We start from the raw sequence: 25444 nt of genomic DNA, 5'->3' as shown, positions 1-25444 counted from the left end.
AAAAAGTGTCTCATGAGCAAGAACATCTAAATTTAACCACATTTGATCTATAAAACCTTTATACCTACAGGTTGTTTTATGAGCAGATTTAAATGCTTCATAAACCACACATATATATATATATATATATATATATATCATCTGCATAGAAGTTAAAGTTTATTCCATTCTGTCTGATATTACCTAAAGGAAGCATGTTGAACGTGAAAAATCAGGTGGCTATCAGTTTAACTACAGAACCCTGAGGAAATCGATGACTCAATCTGTTGGTTTCTTTAGCTAGGTAATTATTTTTATTAATTGGTTTATATGAGCTCAGTTATTATAAGCTGGACTGATGTGGATGCCTTGAGATGCATGAAAAACATAATTAAACTGAATTTGACATTCATATTATCTTTTAATATCTTCTCCTGAGGCTCTTCATAAACTTTGCAGTGTAGCTGTGTGAGAGTTTCATGCTATTTACATTTAGCTGTGCCTGTTTGTGCAGAAGCACCTCTAGTGGTTAAAAAAAGCAACCATGTCCATTTGAGAGCCACAGTAACAGGCAGCTAACAAACTCCGCATGCATGGCTTTGTTAGAGTCTGACTAATCATGTTTGCTACTGGTTTATTGATACACGCATACACACAGCAGGACATCCTGAGACTGGTTTAAGAGGAACTCCTCAGAAACGCTGTTCTGCTTTCTGGTTTTAAGTTTCTTCCCAGTTCCTCTTTGAGTTGAAATTGTGTGACACTGGTGTGTGCGTTCCTACTGAAACCATATATGGTTGGTTATTATGCACGTATGTTTTACATGCAAGCCTGTAGGCGTGCACGTGTTGGACGGCCCGTTTAACCTGTGCTAATCTTTTTCCAACAGAACCGCATGCACGAGTCTCTGAAGCTCTTTGATTCCATTTGTAACAACAAGTGGTTCAATGACACATCCATCATCCTCTTCCTGAACAAGAAGGACCTGTTTGAGATGAAGATCGTCAAGTCTCCGCTGTCCATCTGCTTCCCCGAATACATCGGTACATCCCCACACTGACAGCTCATTCTCAGAGCCGGGGGGTTTCTGATATCTGGGTCATCAAGCACATCATGTCCCAGTTAGATGTCTTTTCTGGTCTCTCACAGCTTAGTGTAGCTCCTCCCAGATTTCATCTTCAGCGAGGCAAGTTTCATATCATTACAGGGGCGGCTTACCCTGGTATTTCATTACGTGTTTTTAAAAATAACATAATCACATTAAAAATCCACATTTTGTTTTCATTTCAAACCCGAAACTCCCAAATTAAAAGTCTCTTATTAATTATAATTTTTTTTTATTATTATTATTAAGGATGAAGTAAATCCTTTTATATTCCTACCCTTATTGCTGCAATTAATTAATCAATGTGTCAGTTGCATCATTACACGTCATCCCAAGATTAAAATTAAATTAAACTAGGCCAAATTTATTGACATTAGAAGACACACACATATGTGTGTGTGTGTATATATATATACATATACATATATATATGTATATATATATATATACAGATTGTGTGTATATACTCTAAAAACGAAAATTGCTGGTTTATTAACCTTATTATTTCCAAGAGAAACGTGTCTGTCAGGCCACTCATGTCAACGTAATCCGTCACCAGGCTGGATGTGAGACAGCCCCGCCCACAACAGCAACCACAGACCAATCAAATCAGTTGTTTATATCAACTACAGTTTGAAGTAATTAAAATTTAAAGGCGTCAGAGAGTCATGCTGTAAAAGAGCCATGTTAGCTGCTGTTGCCGTATCAGCTAACGGGTTTCGTACATTCTAAACACGGCTGCAGTATCTGTTCTCATTTCATTCTGACAGACTTCATGTCCAGATTCAGCAGAAAAGTCTGCAAACTCCTTCATCTGCTCCAGATTAGGCTCCAGAATACGAGTCCAGGTTTTCACCCAGAGCAAAGCAGAGCAGAATGGATTGCTTTACTGTTCCATAGAAGACAAGAAGAGGAATTTGGAACAAGCTAAACAAACCAAAAACAGCCTAATAAGTAGAAAAGGAGCTAAACTGAATGAAAGCGGGAGTGTGAGCAGAGTTCAGATCAGAGCAGCTGAAGTGGGAGAGAGAGAAGACTGTGGGAAAAACTGTGAGAAAGAGAGGATTAGCATTCCAGAGCCGTGTCCTGCTCCCTCCTCCGGAGCAGCCGGAGTGTCCTGCTCCTATCCCCGACATCAGGCTGGAGCTGCTGACGGCTGCAGGGTGCTAGCCAGACTGCTGCTGGACGTTTCATTTATTGCTCTACGCTCCTCTGGTGGGTGGGAGAAAATAGTTGATGTCGTCAGCTCTCCAGCCGCTGCAGAGCTCAGCTCAGCACAGGGTGATCATCAGAAAAGCTGCTGATGCAGAGATGCAGCTTCAGGTGAGGAATGCTGCATGCAAACACTAACATGTCACCTGTGTGTGTTTGCAGGTCCAGACACGTACCTGGAGGGAATCACCTACATCAACTTTCAGTACGAGTGCAAGAACAAGTCCACCAGTAAAGAGGTGTACTCCCATGTCACCTGCGCCACCGACACCAACAACATCCAGTTTGTCTTCGACGCCGTCACAGACGTCATCATAGCCAACAACCTCAGGGGGTGTGGCTTGTACTGAGGATGACCACTCAAGCTCGCAGAGGGATGTTTATGTTTACCTGTGTGGTTCCTGACTGTGTGTGAAAGGGGGTTCTGGTTCTGAAGGCCCAGCTGGACCCTCAGAACCAGCTGGGCCTTCAAAACCAGCTGGTCCCTAAGAACCAGCTGGAACAAAGGCTTATTTGTAGTAATTTTGATTTAAATCTGTAAATTTGCTCCTCTGTGCTTCAGATCTTTGCTCTGATCAGGTTCAGGTTCTGTTCAGTCCTGGTTTAAATCTGAGCTGCAGAGTTAAACTCCGACATCATGTACGACCACAGATCAGCTGATTTACCAGCAGATCACGGAGCTCTCAGGACATCTGGTGTTTAAACTAGCAGGGTCTCCAGTCCTCGTGGTACCAGAGAAAAGCATCCTGCATCACTTTTTTTGCATTCTCCATGCACGCATGTGTCTTCTGCAGCCTCTGAAAACACATACATGTTCACCAAAGTTACACAATTCAACTATGAAGGCTGAACAGAGACAAACTGAATGTTTTTCTATTGTATCACCATGTGGGAAAACAGGTGTAAATTAAATCTGTTTGCAAGTAAGGTTTAGCTTTATAACAAGTCCAGAGTTTATTTACTAAATACTGTCCTTTTCACCCGTACCGGGCTGGACCCTGTGTGATTGGCTGTTAGATATCAGCGTTAACAGGAAGTAGAACAGGTGGAGCTGATGATGAGGACGATGGGTGTAGATTACATTTATATTAATCATTTTAATATAATTCCCTTTCTTTGGAGAAATAAAAACCAGCAGGACATCTTCAGGGACCTTCTTACCAAACATAAAGTTTGCTGCATCTGTCCTCTCTATGATTGGCTGACGATTAGACAGATTTGGCTGATCAGAAGCTTCCTTCTCACAAACGTGATGTGTATTTTCCATCATTGTTGGTTTGGTTTAACAAGCAGAGCTGCTAACTTTATTTCTTTGTACAAGTTTTCATCAATTCAGACGTAATCAGATTACAGAACCTCGGACCCTGTCCCACGTGCATCACTTAAAATCAGTTTGTCTCCCATCTCTCCTCGGAGGACAAACCTCTGTCTTTTGGTTGGAGAGTAAAACATTTCTGAACACATTCCATGTGATTCCTTCTCTCTAGTTTTAGCATAAAGACATGATGGACATGAGTTCTTGTTAAAACAAAGAGCTGACACTAGCAGAGGCTAGCAGATGCTAGCAGAAGCTAGCGCCTGGATGGACACATTGATCCGGTCCTTCTGTCCACTGAGGCTGGGCGATGTTTCCAGGTCTGGGCCGGAGGTTTGATGTTCTGCAGAGCCCAGATGAAAGGAGGAGCGAAGCACCACGCCAAGCTCCGACTGAAGCGTCGGATCTTTGTTGGTGTGAGTGCTGCGCAGGGTGTCTTTATTTATTCATGTCCCCTCCCTCGTGCTGCCTTGCCCAAACAGCCAGGGACCACCTCCACCTGTCGCTCAAAGCAGCCATCTTTAAAAGACAGGGGCATGACATCATCAGCTTGTGATGCCACATCTGTGCCAAATTTCCTAATTAGAGATGTAGAGGCCCCGAGGATGTTGATCAGTCTGCTGCATGTGTGTTCATGAATTGCATGCATGTGTGTCAGTTAACAGGCAGGAAAGGTCAGGGCGCATGTCCATGTGTGTGTGTGAGAGATAACATCAGCCCATGGGTGTTGTAGTGGAGTCAGTATCTGTGGATTGATTACCCACAAGGCACCTGTCTACCCTTTCCACACACACGTGCACACACATGCACAGCTAGGCACAAAGAGGCCGGTGAGATTTAAAATGTCACAACACCTTCACCAGACGTTCCTGGTCCAGACCACTTCAGACCAGCCTGAACACTCTGGTTCTGTCGGGCAGAAAGTTGCTTTTTGGAAGATTTAAAGTTTTTCTAAACCGGCAGCAGGATTTTAAAATCCACTCTGTTTAGGGGCCTCAGAACTAGACTGATATGATCCACTTCTCTGGTCTGAAGCCCCAAGCATCATGAAGCGTCTTTAGTCTTTTAACCCTTAAAACTCCAAATAATTTGGAGTGTGTTATTTAGCTGTGAAAATTCAGGTTCGAGTAGAAAATAACACCCAGATTTCAGATTTGGTTTGAGGTTTTTAAACTTACAGACTGAAGTCCAGCTCAGATTTTCATTTTTATTCCTTGGCTCGTAGGTTTAGACATAAAAAAAGAGGCCCCAGAACAGATCCATGTGGAACTCCAGATGCTTGATTACCCAAAAACTTTTAGCGACACCTGTTGGCAGAAATGCCATATAAAATTCATAATTAGAGGACTCTTTCCCTTTGGCTATGTTGTACATGACTACAGTAGCTCTGAAGGGACAAACCAAACTCTGGCTCTGCAGTTGGACTTTTTTTTCTTGCTTTTTTCCACCCACCGTGAATTAAAATGAAATGGGAAAAGCAACAGCTCTGGACTTTCTCGCTGTGCATCAAAACATACTTGAAAATATTTCATCAGTATTTGTTATAACTTGTTAAAATTCACTTTTTTTATTTTGGTTGCCCAACATCGAAAGTATGAAAAGGTCTCACAGTTCATTGTCAAATGTTTTATTAGATGTATAATAACAAGTCAAAGATATTGGAATCACTTGGGAAATATGTCAAATATCAGAGTTGACAAACCCTATTAAGTTTCAGACTGAAAACTCCACCTTGTGTTGGCATTTTCTCAGATCTTTTAGCTAGCATAGCCCAGACTCTAAGCCCTAAATCCAAAATACCTCAGAGTCACAGAATCGTGGAGTAGAAGCTTTTTCCTCCCTGAAAGTCCAACTGTGATTGCTTTCTGCCACATTTATAAGCTTCAGTTCTGCAGCAGAAAACCTTAAATTGTGTCTACAGAGCAATCATGGCCTTGCAAACCTCACATGTATCAGCTTGTATGTGACAAAGTCCAGCTGCAGCCTATTTGTGAGCATTACGACTTGTGAAAAATGTGCTATTGAAATTTCCATCCACATGAAGTTCGACAAGTTCCAGTTCACATTCAGATGAAAGGAAAAGCCTATTTTTATTTAGCCTTGGGGTGCCCGGGCCAGCACACTGTTCAAGCTTTGTCTCCCTTCTGTCACGGATTCGTCCCCTCAGGCAGTGCATAGGACAACATGTCTTCATGCTTCTGCATCTTCAGTGGCTTTAAAACTTCACTCTCAGTTTGTTCACAACATAAAGGAAAAAGAAGAATTGAACTTGTTAAAATACAGTTAAAATGCCTGTTTACACTGCATGCTGCTGTTCCAGCCTTTAGTTTCATTGTGTCCTCCATAACAACTCCAGCATAATTCTGGCAAAATAAACGCAAACATAATTTACACTGGAGGTATTCACTGTACAAACAAATTAGCCTCAAACACATTAAGATGAAGTTATAAAGAGGAAACAAAGGAAAATGTTGTTCTAGAAACAGATGTAACAGCTACCAACAGAGCTAGCTGGTAAAACACACAAATAACAAGGATGCAAGCTAACTGCTAACATGCTAACACACAATGTAATTGTTTGCTGGTAAGAGAAGTTTAGGTGTTTGTTGTCCAGGAAATATGGGTTGATAACATATGAAGAGGTTGTAGCTGCATGCAGGTGCAGAGCTAAAGATGATGAAACTGAATATTACCTAATAATTTCCTGTTACGTAGTTTTCTGTAAATCTGCATTTAACAATAATCAATATGGGAAACAGGAAGTTGGTTCTAAATATCTGAGATTGTGATGTTTTCTGGCTGTACTGGAATCCAGAAACATTAGTCGTTGTCAGCCAGAAACATCTTCATTATCTTGTTTTCCCAGACGTGATATATCCCAGATATTCCCAGACATGATAAAATATCCCAGATATTCCCCGACGTGATATAATATCCCAGATATTCCCAGACATGATATAATATCCCAGATATTCCCAGACATGATATATTATCCCAGATATTACCAGTAATGATATAATATCCCAGATAGTCCCAGCAATGATATAATGTCCCAGATATTCCCAGACATGATATATCCCAGATATTCCCAGACATGATATATTATCCCAGATATTACCAGTAATGATATAATATCCCAGATAGTCCCAGCAATGATATAATGTCCCAGATATTCCCAGACATGATATATCCCAGATATTCCCAGACATGATATAATATCCCAGATACTTCCAGATATTATATAATATCCCAGATATTCCAAGGAATAAAGAGCTCTCTCCATTTTCTTCTTGTGGATGCCAACCACAGTTGTTAGTTTTTTGTTAACCCAACTACTTCTTCTGGTGAATTTCAACCAGCTGTAGTGCCGCTTGTGGCGCCCCCTCTGGTGACTCGACGCATCCCAGTTTATTCACATCAAATGTCTCTGATCCACATTTCTTTTCTTTTTTCCAGTTTTTCAAAACTCACTTCAGATTCACTTGAATTGCGAAATGAAACCGACCAGCGCAGCTCTGCTTACCAAGTTGCAGGGAAACAGTGAAGCTAGCTAGTTAGCATGAAGACTAAAGCAACAACAGGAGAAGAGTTTGAGGAAGATCCTTTCTTCTACTGAAAGCCATCCACTAGAGCAGCATCTTTCTTCAAGGACAAAAAGTAGCTGGACAGTTCATTTTAAAGCTGTTTTATGGACGTTTAGGAATTTTATTTCTTAAGTAGAAAGGATGATCGCTTTATCTGTGCATGTATGCGCACATGTCTGTGAAATGACAGCAGCAGGTGAAGGTGAGGAGGGTGGGCGCCAGAGTCCTGATGGTAAATACTGGTCCCTGCAGGTGAAGGAGAGCTCTGTAGGTAATGTAGTGTGAGGCCATGAAGGGCTGTGGTCTGATTCACACAATCAGAGCTCCATTCAGGTAACAAAGGCTGTGTGGCTGCATCTTTTCTGGGCAGCAGGTGGTGTTACAAAAGAAATGATTGCACTTTATTCTGTCTTTTTGGCTCCATAGCAACATGTAAAGCTGCTGAAATGGCCAACTTTCTTCCAAATGAGGAACTAAACTAAAACCAAGGGCCAAATTTTTTCCCAGTTTAGATTTAAATGAGCCCCTGTGACGTCTCTTAAATATTTGCTGCAGGTTTGACCACGTTTGCTTGTGGATGTGTTTTCATACTCTGCTGCTGCTCCATGAGGAGTCCAGCTTGGCTGCTGGACTGGGAGTCGCTGTAGGGCTCGTGGCTGTATGAATGAACTCTGGCAGCTCTGAAGAGCCACACTTCATTTCCAGGTCCCTGGACACACCATGCCCTCACTGTGTTTCCTCTGCCGCCTAACCAACCACCACATTCTGCTCTGAACCGGTTGCCTCTGGCTAAATCTGCACAACTGTCCTGCTGTGTATTTTATCTGTTGTAACTCCTCCACCGTTGTGATAATTTATTGAGTGCTGTATTTATACTGGAGACAATGATAATAAAGCACCACATGAATAAGTGGATATGAATGATTATTTTCCTCTAGCTGGGTTGTTTGTTGATGTTTTCCTTCCTTCTTCCTTCCTGTCATTTCTGTAATTAAGTATTGAAAGTATTTCCTGTCTGACTAATCCAACCACGAAGACCTCGCTCAGCTGTTTCTGCATAATGCAGCAACCATGTTGTGTTTAATGGAAGATGCTAAAACTTTTAATTGGAGATGTTATTGTGTAGAAGTTAGAAATGCTGCCTGCTCACTAACTTTCAAATCCCCCCTTCTTTCCTCTATTTATCCTCCATCATCCCTTCTTTCTGCTTGCTCCTCATCACCCCCACACCTCTGTTTAATCCTCTCTTCCCTTAAATCATACCTGATCCCATTTCCCTCCTCACTCTTCTCTACTCGCTCTTTCTTTCCTCATTCTTCCTTCTCTGCAGAATCGCATGCACGAGTCTTTGATGCTGTTTGACTCCATCTGCAACAACAAGTTCTTCATCGATACCTCCATCATCCTCTTCCTCAACAAGAAGGATCTGTTTGCAGAGAAGATTAAGAAGTCTGCCCTGAGCATCTGCTTCCCTGAATACACAGGTACAGCAAAGATGAAAACTCAGCCATGAGGGAGGCTGATGAGGCCGTTTCTGGCATCGGTGAGCCCTCCAGGTGAGAGCTCAGGGGGAGGTTTATTGTTTTTAGTTCTTAGCTGGATTATGCCTAAAACTATCAGGCCACGCTTAAAGAGGTAGAGCATGAGTGGAGGAAGAACTTGATAGAATAATTACACCTCCTCTGTGGCTCATAGTGGTGTACCACAAGGTTCAATGCAGGGGTTCTTGTTTTTTCTTTAGTATACATACAAACTATGGGTAACAGGCAGAAATGGTACTGGGTTAGCCGTCTGCATCGTTACGAGCAATTCAGGTGACCTAATCCTCTCATGAAACTGTGTTGTGCCAAGGTTTGTTACTCCTACTTACACACAGGGTAAGAAGCGCTCGCTGCAAACTCCTCATTGGACTTACCTTGTAAAGCAGAATTTTCATGGAAACGGTCCAAATTCTCTCTTTTCACAATTTTTCTTTTTATTTTAGGATTGTTAGTTTTAAAAAGTTATTTAAAAAATGTCTCTCCCTCAGAACATACTGTAAAAGATAAATATATATAACTACAATCCTGTTTTTTGTCTGTTCCAGCAGAGAAACACCTGATGGATGAAATCAGAAAATCCTATATCATTCCCTCAGGTTTACATTTCTGAATTCTTACAGCTTTAACTAAACTAATGTTATTACATTTATTACATTATTAATGTTTAAATGATTGAGATCCCAACTGAAGGATCCCAATATAGTAGGACAGGTCGGGTCAGATATTCTGGAACCCTTCTGATTTTTTGCCTGTGGAAACAAAAACTGCATATCGACCCGTCCTACAACAGGGATATACTCCCCATGCTTACCTTACGTTAGCATGGTTGTTAGCCAGTATGTCCACCAGAGGGCAGTGCCATGAGTTCTGACGTCCGTTTCAGACAATAACAAACATGGAGACGATGGAGGAGACCAGGGTGATGTTCGTTCTCAGAAAGAGACATTTAAAATGGCATCACAGTTAGGGATGGGAATTAAAAACCAGTTCCACAGGTTCAAAATTTTCCAAAGTACTGGAATCATGCGCCAGTGGGTTTATCAATGCCCTCTATCGGAACCAACAGTTGCTGTCCACCTCATCTGGCTATAAAAAATGGCCAGACATGCGCATCTGTTTGTTGCCAGATCAAGATCATGACTACACGATCGAGATAGTGGCTACACGGTCCAGATCATGACTACATCAAAACATGGCTACATGGCCCGGATCATGGCTACATCAAAACATGGATACACGGTCCGGATCATGGCTACATCAAAACATGGATACGCGGTCCGGATCATGGCTACAGGATCCAGATCAAAGCTACAGGATCCTGATCATGGCCGCAGTCCAGATCATGGCTGCAAGATCCGGATCTTAGCTACCGGATCCAGATCATGACTACACGATCCAAATCGTGGCTACACAGTCCGGACCGTGGCTACATTTCATTGAGAAAAATGACAACGGCAAAAGTTCTAATGTCGGTGTTGGAAATGCCGATAATGGTATCAGATGATAGGACAGACCTTTATCCTTGTGCGGAGGAGTACGCAGCCTAATCACTACTCTGCTCCTGTTATGTGAGTGGAGTAGAGTACTCTCTCTCTCTCTCTGGTGAAAATATTCCTGCTATATCTTTCTGGAGGCTGTTAGCATCTCGTTAAGTTAGCAGTTAACTTACCTGTAGCCACAGGTGTGTATGTGTGCTTCATGGAGACTTCAGAGCCGATCTGTAGCTCTGGCGTCCAGATCAGTTTGATGTTATTGATCTGAATCATTTTCTCAACATAGTTTGGGTGGAGTTGACAAAGATTCTAAAATCAAAGTTTACTCTGTTTAGATATTAAATAGTCAGACAACTTTTTTGACACCTTAAATCTGTTTTAGATACACGTTTCTTTTCAGAAGATTGGGTCAGGAATTGATATGAAACTAATAAAGAACCGGATCGGCAGCATTGATAATGGCATTATCTGGAAGATAACTACTAAAAGTCAATGTAAAGGTGGACGATGTGAGCTTATAAACTCCTCCATCTTTTTCAGGCTCTGATTAAAAGCTGTTTGATTCAATGCTTCAGCTGTGTGCCGCTCCTCAGGATCAGAACCGGTCCTGACATTTATAAACCACCTGAGAAATGTGGCACTTTAAATCCAAAGTGTGTGTTTACAGACTTGTGTCAGTTGTTTGAAGACCTGCAGAACATCAAGCAGAGGATATTTACTGTGTCTGAAAGGAGAGCAGAGAAGGAGGGACGGGAGACGCTGGTAAACAGGAGGAAAGAAAAGGGGGACAGGAAGTAGCTGCTATAAAAGGAGAGTAAAGGTGACAGGCTGGTGGGCGTGGAGGTGGAGGCGGAGGCAGAGAGCAGGAGGAGCATGCTTCCTCCACCATAAGCTTGCTGGGAGGACCTGTGATTGAAACCAGTAGTTCCATCATCTCCTCTGTTCATGCTGATGTTAACTGATGGCAGTTGGCTGAATTTAATGAGCACACAGATTGATGACTAAAATGTTCAGGTGCTGGCTGCAGAGGGGGTGGGGCGTGGGGGGGCTGGCCATCCTGTCTGTGTAAAAGACAACATCAATTAATTTTTTTTTGTTTGTTTGTTTGTTTAACAAACAACATTTTGATGCTTATTTCCACTTTGTTCTGTTTCTGAAGTGTGTAAAATAAGCTGAGCAGAGTAACGGTAGCTCCCTCTTGTCTCCTTGCAGGGCAGGGGATGTAGAGGAGGGGCGGAGCTCAAGATCTTTTGGAGCAAACCATGCTAATGTTTGCAGCTGCATGAGAGCAGGTTGTGTGTAGCGTGTGATCCGCAGTGCGGTGTAGATCTATGATTAGATTTCATAGGTTAGTAGCTGTTCTAAGCAACTGCAGCTGTGCTAGTCTGTTTTCTGCTAAGATTCCAGGAATTTCAGGCTCTATACATGATAAGATAAGATAGATAAGATAAGCTTTATTCCTCCCCTAAAAGGGGAAATTTCTTTGCCACCACACATCTCATACATAGACAATGACGAAAGACATGAAATAGACCTTTAAATATGTAAATATACAAAAAGAACTACAGACCTTCTGAAGCGTTCAGTAGAACACTGAGGCATAACAAGACGGTCACTAAAAGAGCTTTTAGGACGATTAAAAACATCATCTAGAGGATGGTTTTCAAGGAATTAAATTGTTTAAAATTTGGACCCAGTTCTTTTTGCCAGGGTGAGGTCCAGAGAGTCCGGGGTGATGCCAATCACAGCCCCAGCTTTTTTAATCAACTTGTTAATTCTGTTTTTGTCATCTGCACAAGTGCTGCTTCTCCAACACAACACAGCATAGGAAATAAGACTGACTAAAATTCCCTGATAAAACACAGAAAGAAGGTTTCTGCTTACATTAAAAGATCTGAGGTTTCTCAGAAAGAAGAGTCTTGTCTGAGCCTTTTTGAAGACCACCTCCGTGTTCTTTTTCAAATTTAATTTATCGTCCAGAACAACACCAAGGTATGTGTAGGATTCAACCACCTCTATTTCATGACTTTTAATAAAAGTTAATGAGGGGTCCTCTTTCTTCCTCCTAAAATCAATAATGAGCTCAATAATGAGCTCTTTCTCTACATTCAGTTTTAAAAAGTTTGCATCACACCAGCTGACAAATGCTTCCACCTCTCTTTTGTAGGCACGGTCTTCACCTCGGGTCAGCAGACGCACAAGTGCAGTATCATCTGAGTACTTTTGCAGTACCCTGTAATCAGATGTGTACAGAGAGAATAAAAAAGGAGACAGAACTGTTCCCTGTGGAGCTCCTGTATTTGTTAAAATAATATCAGACTGCTTACTACCAAGTTTGATATACTGAGGACGGGACAGAAATAATTTAAAATCCAAGCAGTAGTTTTATAATGGAGTTTAAAATTTATTAGCTTACTGGCTAAAATATGTGGCTGAATAGTATTAAAAGCACTGAAAAAATCATAAAACAGAATGCTCACTGAGCTCGCAGAGGTTTCAAAATGCTTGTAGATGTTGTGAAGCATATATAGCAATGCATCGTCCCCTCCCACCCCTTTCCTATAAGCAAACTGCAAGGGATCTAGAAAATCTGAGACTTGACTACTAAGATGACCCAGAACAAGTCTTTCCAAGCATTTCATAATGTGTGGGGTCAGAGCTATGGGTCTGAGGTTAGACAGAGAGCTTCTCATGGACAGGGTTATAGGTCTCTTGCATGGGTCCAGATGTAACTTAGGAATGTCTTTGTCCAACCTGAGAAGAGCTGATACAGACGGTCAGCGGGATTTCCACGAGTGGCTTTAGGAGTCCTCAGATTCTGCAGATCTGTTTTAGATGCTAAACTTTTGGTAATAAACCTTTTTAGCATTTATCAAGCTGCTGTCCGGAGCTCTTTTTACCTCCCAGCCATCCTTTCCACATCACCTGCCTCAGGTAAAAGACATCAGTATGACAGGAGGTGAAAACTTTGACCAAGACGTCGTTTGGGATGGAGGTTTAGTTAGTTTAGTAAGTTTAGTAGGTTAGTTTCATCTTTCTCTTTTTTCTTTAAAAAGCTAATAAATCTGTATTTCCTACAGTTAGTTCAGTTAAATGATTCTGTAGCTTAAATTGCTCGTTCCACTGTGACAAAGCTAATTTCCTCCTGCTAAATGCTGGTTCTGACTGGTTCATTCGCTGCTAAATGAAGCAGTGTTGGCCGTTTTCACAGTGAGACATTGTTGATGCAGAACGATGGTTAAACGTTGCTAAACCCTCGGTCCGTGTCTCCATGCAGGACCCAACACCTACGACGACGCCGCCGCTTACATCCAAGCACAGTTCGAGAGCAAGAACCGCTCCCCAAATAAGGAAATCTACTGTCACATGACCTGCGCCACGGATACAGGAAACATCCAGGTCGTGTTTGACGCTGTGACCGATATCATCATCGCCAACAACCTACGGGGGTGTGGCTTGTACTGAGCACGCCCTGTAATGTCCCTTTTTGTCCCCTCTTCTGTCCCACCTTCCTGTCCTCCCCCTCTTCCTCCTCCATCTTGTTCCTTTGGCACTGCTGTGGAAATGATGATGACGATGATTATGACTCTTAAATAAAAAGAAAGGAAAATGCAACCAGGTACATATTATTAATAATGAGGATAATTAAGAAGAATAGGCACACGTACATATAAATATATATATATAAATATATAAATATCTAATGTTTTTAGTTCTCGTCTCCTGATGTTTTTTTGTTGCCAAGCAAACAAATTTGAGCAGAAACCTGAAAACTTGTAGAACAAAGTGGACGAAAGCCTCCGTGTCTTCTCTTCGTGACAGAAACCGAAGTCTGGACGTTGTTTTTGTTGCAGATTATTTTGTATTTTTCCTTTAATGATTGATGGTGTATATTTATTACCTGAGTCTGCTTTGTACTCACCTGACACCTGGATTTCTCAGATTTAGTGGTGATGTCCTAACTTCTGGTCTGTTTCAGCGGAACGTCGCTCTGAGCAGCATCAGACGCATCGAAGCGTAAAAACCGGTGACCTGCTGAAGTTGGAGATTTTAACCTTTTGTTTACATTAGCGGAGTTTGTAATCTTTTTTTTTTTTTTTTTTTTTTTTTGTCTTTTTGACCCGGTTTTCATCTGCGGGACGTGAGGCTTCCTGTTTCCCACACTTGGCCTGAGCTGCTCGCCACTGATTGGCTGCAGCCGGGCTGGAGAACCAATAGGAAAGGTGCTTGTAGTCTGCGTGACGGAGGCGCTGCTCTGTAGATAGATTGCTTTTAGAAGCAAAGTCCACCACGTTAACATACTTTTCCTCCCAGTTAGAAGCTACTAACCTCCATGTAAACAAACCTGATCATTTATTCATTTATTTATTGATCGGTCGCCCGTCGTCCTCTTTCCATCTCACACTTCCATCCCTCTCTCCTTCCTTCCAGCTTAGTTCTGCATGGCGCCCTTGCATCCGGATTTCAGGGTCAAAGGGCACCCTCCTTCCTCCTCTTCCTCCCAGATAGCATGAGATACTTTGTATAAAGAGACCAGTTCATTCATAAATCTACTCGTAAAAACTGTTCAGATAAAAATTTGTTTGATAAAAAAAATGCAAAAGTGAAATAATGTAAAAAATATAAAATAATAAATAAAAATATTAAAAAAAACTGAAGAAGCTGAAAGTTTCTGGAAAAAAAAAACGTGAGTTTTTTCCAGGCGGGAACGTCTGGGGGTGGGAAGTTTGGTGGGAAAAAAAACGATGGAGACGGGAGTGAGCACGGGATCAACCATCGTTACGATGTAATATTCTTAAACCATAATCTTTCTTGTGCTTTGTAGCTACAGAACATTTCTTTCTCTTATCTCCTTTTTTAAATGACAAAGTTTTCCGGTTTTACCGAGAAGATCCGGACCGAGCCGGTGTTGTAATGCTCTGAACCCCTTCACCGCCTCCTCTTCCTCCTCTTCGTCCTCTCCTTCTAACGTTTAGCCTGTTTCCCTGCATTAAAACGTCTCCTCACTTTAGCCTGAACGATTAAATATAATATTATAATAATATCTATTTTTTATTATTTCAGAAAAAAGACAGTTTTTGGGGGAGAGCACGTTTCTCGCTGCATCCGGCCGTTGAGGATGCCGCATGTTCACACGTCGACGCTGTATAAAGTCATGCTCCCTCCTCTTCCTCGTCCTCGTCCTCTGTTTCTTTTATGTTTAGCCGACACCTTTCAGGTGGATAATGAAAAGCACAGTTCTCACCTCACACAGAAACACCTGCTCACACAAACACACATATGTAGGTTTGGAAATTTGTTATTTATTCATACTTAGTCTATGTTCCCCTCATCTATCTATCTGTCCATCTATCTATATCAACCTCTCCTTGATTTCTAGTTTTTAAAAGAGAAAACTGTATGATAACATGATGTTTTTCTTTTCTGGCCTTCTGTTCCTGTTATTCTCACCTTTTTTTCTCCGTTCTGTTCTTTTCCCAGTGAATGCTTTTTTTCTGTGCAGCTTTCTCTCTCTCCCTCTATTCTTCTTTAGTGAATGGTTGTTATTTCATGTGGGATGTCCGTGCTGGAAAAACCAATCGAATGTAGTGTTTACATTAAAAAGCCACTGTTTTCATGACTACAAAAAAAAGAACAACCTGTTCTTGTGTCAGTCATTCAGTGTCTCCACGTCTGTGTTGCTCCAACATGCTACAACAGGGACGTTTTAGATGTTTCTCTGCTCCATCACACCTGATTTCACGGACACAGATCTCTGCATCAGCGTCATAATGATCCATTGATGTGAATCAGGCGTGTTGGAGCGGGAAACATCCACCCATGTATCACACTGCCATCATTTACTGAACAGAAACTTCAAGTCAGAATCTGAGAAAAACTGCGTCCATCCTCATCCATCTATTCATCCTCAATTATCCATTCTCATCCATCCTCATCCATCTATTCATCCTCATCCGTCTATCCTCATCATCCTCATCCATCTATTCATCCTCATCCGTCTATCCTCATCCATCCTCAACCTTCTATCCTCATCTGTCTATCCTCATCATCCTCATCCATCTATTCATCCTCATCCGTCTATCCTCATCCATCCTCAACCTTCTATCGTCATCCATCTATTCATCCTCATCCGTCCATCCCCATCCATCCATTCTCATCCGTCCATTCTCATCCATCTATTTATCCTCATCTGTCTATCCTCATCCATCTATTCATCCTCATCCATCCATCCCCATCCATCCATTCTCATCCATCTATTTATCCTTATCCGTCTATCCTCATCCATTTATTTATCCTCATCCGTCTATCCTCATCCATCCTCATCCATCTATTCATCCTCATCCGTCTATCCTCATCCATGCTCATCCATCTATTCATCCTCATCTGTCTATCCTCATCCATCCTCAACCTTCCGTCCTCATCCATCTATTCATCCTCATCCGTCCATCCCCATCCATCCATTCTCATCCGTCCATCTTCATCCATCCATCCCTATCCATCCATTCTCATCTGTCTATCCTCATCCATCTATTCATCCTCATCCGTCCATCCCCATCCATCCATTCTCATCCGTCCATCTTCATCCATCCATCCCCATCCATTCTCATCCGGCCATCCTCATCCATCCATCCTCATCTGTCTATCCACATCCATCCATCCTCAACTGTCCATTCTCATCCATCCATCTTTACAATCCATCTTCATCCTCATCCATCCTCATCCATCCATCTTCATCGTCCATTTTCATCTGTCCATCTTCATCCATTTATCCTCATTGCTCCATCCTCATCTCTCCATCATTACCATCCATTTTCATCTCTCCATCCTCATCCATCCATCTTCATCTCTCCATCTTTCCCGTCCATCTTCATCACTCCATCCTCATCCGTCCATCTTCATCTCTCCATCCTCATCCATCCATTTTCATCGTCCGTTTTCACCACTCCATCCGTCCATCCACATCAGCAAAGCTGCGGTCCAGATCAGGTGTCAGTTCGGACACTAAAACCGTGTGCAGACCAACTGGCAGCAGTTTTTCTGGACATCTTCAACCTGTCCCTGCAGCTTTCCACGGTTCCTGACTGCCTAAAGTCCTCCATCCTCATCCGTCCATCTTCATCTCTTCATCTTTATTTTCCATCTTCATCTCCCTATTGTGCCTGTGCCCAGAAAAACATCATTACCTGCCTCAAAGATCACGGCCCCGTCGCTCTCACCCCATTCATCACGAAGGGTTTTCCCTCCTAAAGCACATCAAGGACATCAACCCTGCCGGCCTAGACAGCCTGCAATTGGCCTACAGGGAGAAGCGTTCTGCGGAGGATGCTGTCTCCTTAGTACTTCACACAGCCTTGACTCACCTGCAGCATCTCAACACTTGTGTTAGGATGAAATGAATGAATGAATGAAAAATACTTTATTAATCCCTTTGCAGGGAAATTCATGTTTTCAGTACAACCCATCCAAGACTAGACAAAACAACATATGATGACACAAACAGAACAGGCATACTGACGGAGCAGCCATTTCTACAGCGCTCCTTGTCTTAGATATAGGTGAAAGGTAACATTAGGGGGAGTAAGATGTAGCTGGAGAGGATAAAAAAGGCATCTCCACACTGGGCCTAAGGGCCCATTATTGAGATACAAAAACACTCCTCAGTACATACAGACATAACTCAGACAATCACAACATCAGAAACACGTGGCGGGGAGGGGAGGGGGGGTCTCCCATCGCAGCAAGTGCAGACGCAGCTACATTCTCAGAGCGCGTCCAATGAACCCACTGCCCGGGAGTGGAGGGAGGTGGAAGGACAGCAAGGCAGTGAATAACGGGGAGGTGTATCTGTAGTGGTGTACTTGAGTGTGGTGCGTGTGTGTGCGTAGAAGAGAGCATATGAACTTTGCCCCAGTTCTCCCTCACAGTCTCTGCCACCTGATGATAGTGGGGCATCCTTGAGGGCTGATCCAGGTTGAAGTCCATCGCCCGTGAAGAGGGTGAGGGGAGGGTGGGGGACTGAGCGTCCATCAACAAAACATTCCAGGGAGCTTTCAGCCAGCCATCAAGGCCAGCACAGGGAGCCAAATTTGATAACAGCATTTGTTTTGGTTCAGGCCAGAGCTGTTTCGTCTGCCTTAAGTCTCTCAGTGGTCCCACTGGCGACTCCCAATGATCCGAATTTAGGGTCAATTTCCATCCAGCCGAGCTGACAACTTCTCCAAGTTGGTGACCACCTCACGTACAAGCCCAGAAAGCGCAACCAGTTTGCCATCCAGAACTGGAATAGCCTCCAGTTTACGATTCAGCTCCTGTACCGCCACAGCCTGATTGTTCATAGCTCGGCACACACCAGCACAGAAATCCGGCAGCTTGCCAGTGACTGCCGACAGTGTCCGAATTTTGCGATATGCCAGGAAACCGCCCGCTCCAAACAGCAGAAACCCAGTTATCATGAAACCGAATGTATAGATGTCCTCCACGTCCTCGACAGAAAGAATCGACAGACACATGACTTTCCACGCTCCCCAGGAATCCATCACATATCCAGCCGAAAACGTTCCCCCAGGGCAAGCAGGCTCCCCCACGCCTGTTTTCCGGTTCGAATAAATTTGGTCGATTGCATTTAGGGACCAGCTGATCAAATCCATATCCAAGATTTAGTTTTGGAAGGAGATGCAGAGAGAGGCTCAGATAGATGACAGGACAGTAGCAGGGCAGAGTGGGAGGGAGGGAGAAGAAAAAGCGTCTGCCTCGGTTGAGAGCCGGAAGTGAACAAGAACAAAGTTTGTAGTTTTTGTAAACATTTTTCTTCAAATTCCTTTAAATGTTTTTCCAGGATTTATTTATGCTGCTTGTGCACTTCAACTCAGCCTTTAACACCATTTTCCTGGACATGCTGGCCCTGAAGCTCCACAACCTGGTCTGCCAGCATCAATCTGCACCTGGATCAGGGACTTTCTCACCAACAGGGCCAGGTGGAGAGGATAGGGAAGTCTGCATCTTCACCACTGATCCTCAACACTGGAATGCCGCAGGGTTGTGTGCTCAGCCCCTTCCTCTTCACCCTCTTCAAACATGACTGCTCTGCCATCCACCCCACCAACATGGCTGGGAATTCTGCAAACAATTGCACCATGGTGGGTCTCATATCCAACAGTGATGAGACCCACTACAGAGAAGAGGTCCAGAGTCTCACAAAATGCTGTTCCAAGAACAATCTCGTTCTTAACATCAACAAGACCAGGGAGGACCTAGAAGATTCCAGGAGGTCCAAGAAGACTGAGCACGCTCCTCTCTACATGGCAGTGGTGCGTGTGGACAGCATTAAGTTCCTGGACATCCACTGACATCCTCTGACCTCTCCTGGACTGTGAACACCTCACACCTAGTGAAGAAGCCCAACAACGGCTCTTTTTCCTCAGGAAGGTGAAGCGGACGGGACTCTCTTCTCAGCTGCTCCTACAGAGCCTCCATGGAGAGCATCCTGTATCTCAGTGTGACGGTGTGGTATGGCAGCTGTACAGGACCAGAGGAGCTTAGCCCGGGTGGTGAGGACAGCTCAGGGGATTGTGGGCCGCTGTCTACCAGATCTGGACTCTATCTACACTGCCTGAGTCCAGAAGAGGGCCAGACGCATTACAGCCGACCCCACCCACCCGGGCAATGCCCTGTTTGTACTGCTTCCATCAGGAAAGCTGGACAGGAACATTAAAACCACCACAGACAGACTCAGAGACACCCCCCCCCAGTACTCTCAAACATGCAATCACCAACACACACGCGCGCACACACTCAGATCTCCGTCCTTGCAGCAAGATGAACTTTATCCAGCCTGTAAATATTACTGTCTGCTGGGGATTCTTATTTTCTGTACATTTAGGCATTTATATTTATTACTTTTTTTTTTTTAATCTGGTGGTGGCAGAATTATGGTCTGGCTGCTATGTTGTGCTGAACAGATTTGCTTTAAAAAGGGCAGCTTTATGGATATAAGGCTCCTCTTGATAATCTATTTTTTTCTTTCTTTCTTTATTTAAATATATAGTTCTATCTTATTTTTTTGAGATTATGGAATTTATGTTATCTTGCAGGACCTGACCGGAGAGGACAAAATAAAAAGGTGTGGTCTTGGTGTGGTTCAGTCAGAGTCCAGACCTCATCCAGAGTTACACACTACCGTTCCTGAGACACTGATGATGATAAATTAACCCTTTAATATCTGATAGTTTCTGAGACCTTTTGCATCATCATATGGTAAACACTTTACTCAAAACCCTGTTGATCACAACCATAGCCATGATATGAGGACAAGAGTGGTAGTGGTGTATCCTCCCTGCCCTGGCTCTGCACCGTCATGTCTAAATGTCCTGTAAGGCAGAGATGACGCACTTGGTGATGCCCAGCTGAGTGCATTAGTCCGGACAGTACCTCACCATCCTGCATAACCAAACCATGCTGTGATGTTTCCAGCCTGGGGGCTCTCCATGGTGCTGTCCAAAAGGTCAGAGTATTTGTGGACAGAGCCCGAACCTGGCCAGGTGGTGCCAGGAATTCTGTGTGATCAGTCCATGAGAGGTCCTCAGCGGGATGAACACCAAGGTAGTCTTGCCACTACCCCTGCAGATAGAGAGAGAGAGAGAGAGAGATAGATAGATAGATAGATAGATAGATAGATAGATAGATAGATAGATAGATAGATAGATAGATAGATAGATAGATAGATAGATAGATAGATAGATAGATAGATAGATAGATAGATAGATAGATAGATTTATAAATGTCTCATAGCTAAGACTCCAGGTCATCCCAGGTGGGGTTTAAGAGTCTCGACACCCGACTGTATTAATGAAGCTGCCAGTCAGGCTACTTTAACTCCCCGTCATCTGTTCCACTTCCTGTTAACCACCCAATCACATGGCAGCATGTAGATTTTATTGAGTGTTAATTCTCCATGGCGACCTCTGCGTTTGCTGCTTCTGTTCTTACATGGCTAATGATTGCCATTGACAGAATGTTTATGTTTATGTCTGATTGTTTTTTATGTTACCCGTCTGGTAGACTGTAAACTAAATTGCCCTTCGGGGATAAATAAAGTTGATTCAATCTTTAATCTTGAATATGATGAAGACGACTTGCTGAAGTTCAACCTGAGCATCAGAATGAGGAAGAACGGGGATTTAAAAAACTTTGAACGTGGCATGGTTGTTGATCTGAGTATTTACTGGGATTTCCACCCACAACCATCTCCAGGGTTTCCAGAGAATGGTCAGAAGAAGAAAAAATATCCAGCGAGTGGCAGTTGTCTGGACCAGAATGCAGCAGAAGACCACACCGGGTGCCTCCTGCCAGCTAAGAAAAGGAAACTGAGGCTACAATTCATATGGACTCACCAACACTGGACAATAGAAGATGGAGAAACGTTGCTGGTCTGATGAGTCTCCATTTCAGCTACACATTCAGATGCTAGGCTCAGAACCTGGTGGAAACATCATGAAAAAATGGATCCATCCTGCCTTGGATCAACACTTCAGGCTGCTGCTGGTGTAATGGTGGAGGAATATGTTCCTGGCCCACTTTGGGTCCCTTAGTACCAACGTGGCCTGGTTTAACCACCACAGTGTACCTGAGTATTGTTGCTGACCATGTCCATCCCTTCATGACCACAGTGGAGCATCTTCTGATGCTACTTCCAGCAGGATAATGCACCATGTCACAAAGCTCAAATCATCTCCACCTGCTTTCTAGAACATGACAATGAGTTAACTGGACTCCAACGGCCTCCACAGCCACAAGTTGGATCCTGTTGGAGAAACAGATCCAACATCCTGGCTTTTATTGATGTGACATGGGAAAACGTTTTTGGTTCTGCTGCAGAATTGGAAGGTAAATATTTTTGTCTTTAAAGGAATTCAAACGTGTCTGAGACAGTAAGCTCTTCTCAGGTGAAGTTTGGAGACTGTTGCACCACCTTTTGGCCTGTTTTACTCCTGATGATGATGTTTATTTGCATAGTTTGCATTTGAACCCAAATGTTGCAGAGGAATTTCTACCTGAGCTCTTTAACCACATCATGGATTTGTTGTGTGTAACCTGGAATTTTCTGGAATTCTTCTGCAGTTTGTAAGCATGCAAATCTGTTCTTTGTCTTCATAAAACATGAGAAAAGCTTTAAACAGTCTGTGAAAGATTTTAGAAAATCATGTGGAATAATTGTCTACGAGCAGAAAATGCTGTGCAGGCTGTTAATATTGTAGTAAAGTGATTATATCAGTATGAATAAGGGGGCTAATCATCACAGTGAAGCTAATTGTGCTAATGAGCAGCTGTGATTATTAAACTGTGGCTTCATAACGTCACTGAGTGTAAAGCTCTCATGTTGCCTGCAGGAGGAAAAGCTGCTAATATCCAAACAAACAAGACAAAGATGAGATTATTGTGGAAACTTGTAAAATCAGAGGAGTGAGGAGCTGCAGCAGGTGAAAGCCTCAGCTCTGCCTCCTCCGACTCCATCCTCTTCACTATTCCTTCTGCTGATGTTCCCCTCAGGATCTGAGCTGCACTGAGTCCTGTCAGGGTTTAGAGGTCATCATAGCCCAGAGACCGACCTGGTGAAGGCCACCAATGATCTCCTTATGGCCTCAGATGAAGGACTCCAGTCTGGACTCATCTTGTTAGATCTCAGCGCTGCATTTGATCAGAACATCCTGTTACAGAGGCTGTAATGTGTTATTGGGACTAAAGGAACTGCATCAGGCTGGTTTAAGTCATATTTATCTGATAGATTCCAGTTTGTTAATGTAAACGATGAGTCTTCCTCACGCCAGAGTAAGTCATAGAGTTTCTCAGGGTTCTGTACTTGGACCAATACTTTCATGTTATACATGCTTCCCTTACGTACTATCATTAGACAGCATGGTATAAATTTTCATTGCTATACAGATGATGCTCAGATTTACTTCTCCATGAAGCCTGACGAAACCGATCAGTTTGTTAGATTACAGACGTCTTGAAGACCTGGATGACTGGATTTTCTCCTTCTAAATTCAGCAAGTTCAGTTCAGTTTAGCGAGAGGATGAGGAAGGTGGAGAGGAAGGTGAGTTTTACTTCTCAGAGTTGTGACTTGTTCCAAATTATTTAAAACCTGATCCAAGTCATAAGATGTCAAACAGATGTGTTCACCTGACCTTCTCGTTATATTGTACAGACTCCTGTTCTGTTTGGTGCAGAACCCTGAAAGAAATGGACCGAAACAATATGAAGATGTTTTTCAATTAATTAATTAATGAGAATAATAGGGATGTAAAAAGGAACATTTCCTCTAAAATAACTCATTCTAACTGCAATGAGTCAAAATAACCAAATAGATTTCCTTCATTAAAAAGGATTACAACCATAAGGATGAAGATGCTCTTTCTAGCAACTGGTTTTCACTAATTCTGTTAACGCTCATATTTTCCTTTCAGTTTCATTAGGGTGTGGATTTCTTGCTCTGTGTGAATACAGGACATTTCTGTAGATGAAACTAGTTTGTACTATAGATGCACACTGCTTCATCTGGACAATACTGATGTAAAACAAATATATTGACAGATGTCTTCAACACATAAAATGACAGAAATCATAAAGTAACATAATCCTGCATCCAATTCAGACAAAACAACAAAGGAAAAATCTTGTCAATCCCTGATTGGAATATTTTGCATGATAAAGTGTAAGAAAGCACTAAGAATCAAAACTGTGTCCTTCTAACATCCACATTAAAGCAGGAACCAGATCAGCCTTTCCCAGCTAAAGAACAGGTCCAGAATGAGGGAAATGATGACTCAGCATTATTTGCAAAAATGTCTTTATCATCTGTTTTCAGTCTAGAATAGAATAGAATAGAATAGAATAGAATAGAATAGAATAGAATAGAATAGAATAGAATAGAATAGGTCTTTATAGTCTTTGGCTCATCACAAACAACACGGGTGTAAACTACAGAACTGCATCGATGCAATGAAAACACAAAACAAATGTAACAAAAATGCATCTAAAACAGCTGAAAGTTAAACATTAAGAGGTACCAGACCAGCTTCTGGACCGGTTCCTGGTATCCAGAACCATCTGCTCTTTCGGATCAGCTTCTGCATGGACCAGCAGATGAAAACATGGACAATCTTGGAAGTCCTGGTGTGTGAATGCTATAAAAATGCAGTTTTAACTCATTCAGTCCACGTCCACCCACCCAGTAATCTGGTTAAACTGTATACATGTACATGCCAGAGCAGAGACACAGAAATGATCCCAGTGGACCAGCAGGACCTTCAAATCCAGATGCTCAGATAATATCTGAAAGCAGAATTCGTCCATGTGATGAAACATGACCAGAAATGGCTGGTAGGCGGGGCCCATTCTTCCTGTTCAGGGCCTGCAGGAACTCCGATATGCTGCTTCTAAACAACCGTCACAGCATTTTAACTGTTTCAGAAATGACGTGCGTTACCTCTGAAAACATCCTCATTTTATCCAGACAAGGAGGATGTGATTATTCATTGGTCTGAGTTTCTGAAATGAAAGTCCACCTGAAACCCGACAGGATCAGAGCAAAACCTGAAGGAAAAAGACAAAGTCGGGGGAAGAAAGAGGAGAGAGAAAAGAGAAAATAGGAAATCAGAAAATGTAAAGAAAATACAAACTACCATATTATTCTTCAAGGATTCTTTATTGTCATTTTTAATGTGTGTTTACATTCACAAGAGAAGAAGAGAGAAGGAAATGTTTCTCAGCAGTGACTGCAGCGCATTTGCAACACTAAAATAATAATAATATTAATAGACCAGCAAAGCAAGGCAAGGTTATTTCTACAGCACATTTCACATACAGGACAAAGTTCTTCACGTAAAATATTACCAGCATTACAGACAGCGCAAAAAAAGCACTCAGAAGCCATAAAAGGCAGCAACACACAGCAAAAACCACAATAAAATCATAAATTACATTCAAATAATTAAAAGCAAGATAAGTTAAAGACTAGCGTGCAGATTTGATGCTGAGACACATGAGAACTGAAATGTTTAACCTGGATTTAAAAGAGTCTACGTTTGGTGAAAGTTTCATCTCCACTGCAGCAGAACAGCTAAATGCTAATAACAGCTAAATAGATTAATAAAATTTAAATAAAATCTGATTAAAAACTCTGTTATGCATTATTTAAAACAAATTTAATGAAAAA

General features: G+C 42.5%; 1 protein-coding gene across 2 annotated transcripts in view; it reads left to right on the top strand.

Moving 5' to 3' along the window:
* gnao1a (guanine nucleotide binding protein (G protein), alpha activating activity polypeptide O, a) overlaps positions 1-15869 on the top strand; it is a 103677-nt gene extending 87808 nt beyond the window's left edge. The window contains exons 7-8 of one of the 2 annotated variants that reach the window (XM_041996121.1): positions 8526-8679; positions 13507-15869. In XM_041996121.1, the coding sequence (XP_041852055.1) occupies positions 8526-8679; positions 13507-13694 (342 nt within the window). In that variant the 3' untranslated portion in view covers positions 13695-15869. Of the gene's footprint in view, positions 1-868; positions 1023-2458; positions 6162-8525; positions 8680-13506 lie in introns of those variants that run through there. The other variant, XM_041996122.1, reaches the window with a different exon arrangement.
* Positions 15870-25444: the final 9575 nt, after the last annotated feature.

This window comes from Melanotaenia boesemani, chromosome 10, assembly GCF_017639745.1.
Source record: "Melanotaenia boesemani isolate fMelBoe1 chromosome 10, fMelBoe1.pri, whole genome shotgun sequence".
Lineage (NCBI taxonomy): Eukaryota > Metazoa > Chordata > Actinopteri > Atheriniformes > Melanotaeniidae > Melanotaenia > Melanotaenia boesemani.
The sequence above is the reverse complement of the archived record's forward strand: the minus strand, read 5'-3'. Positions and strand labels throughout refer to the sequence as shown.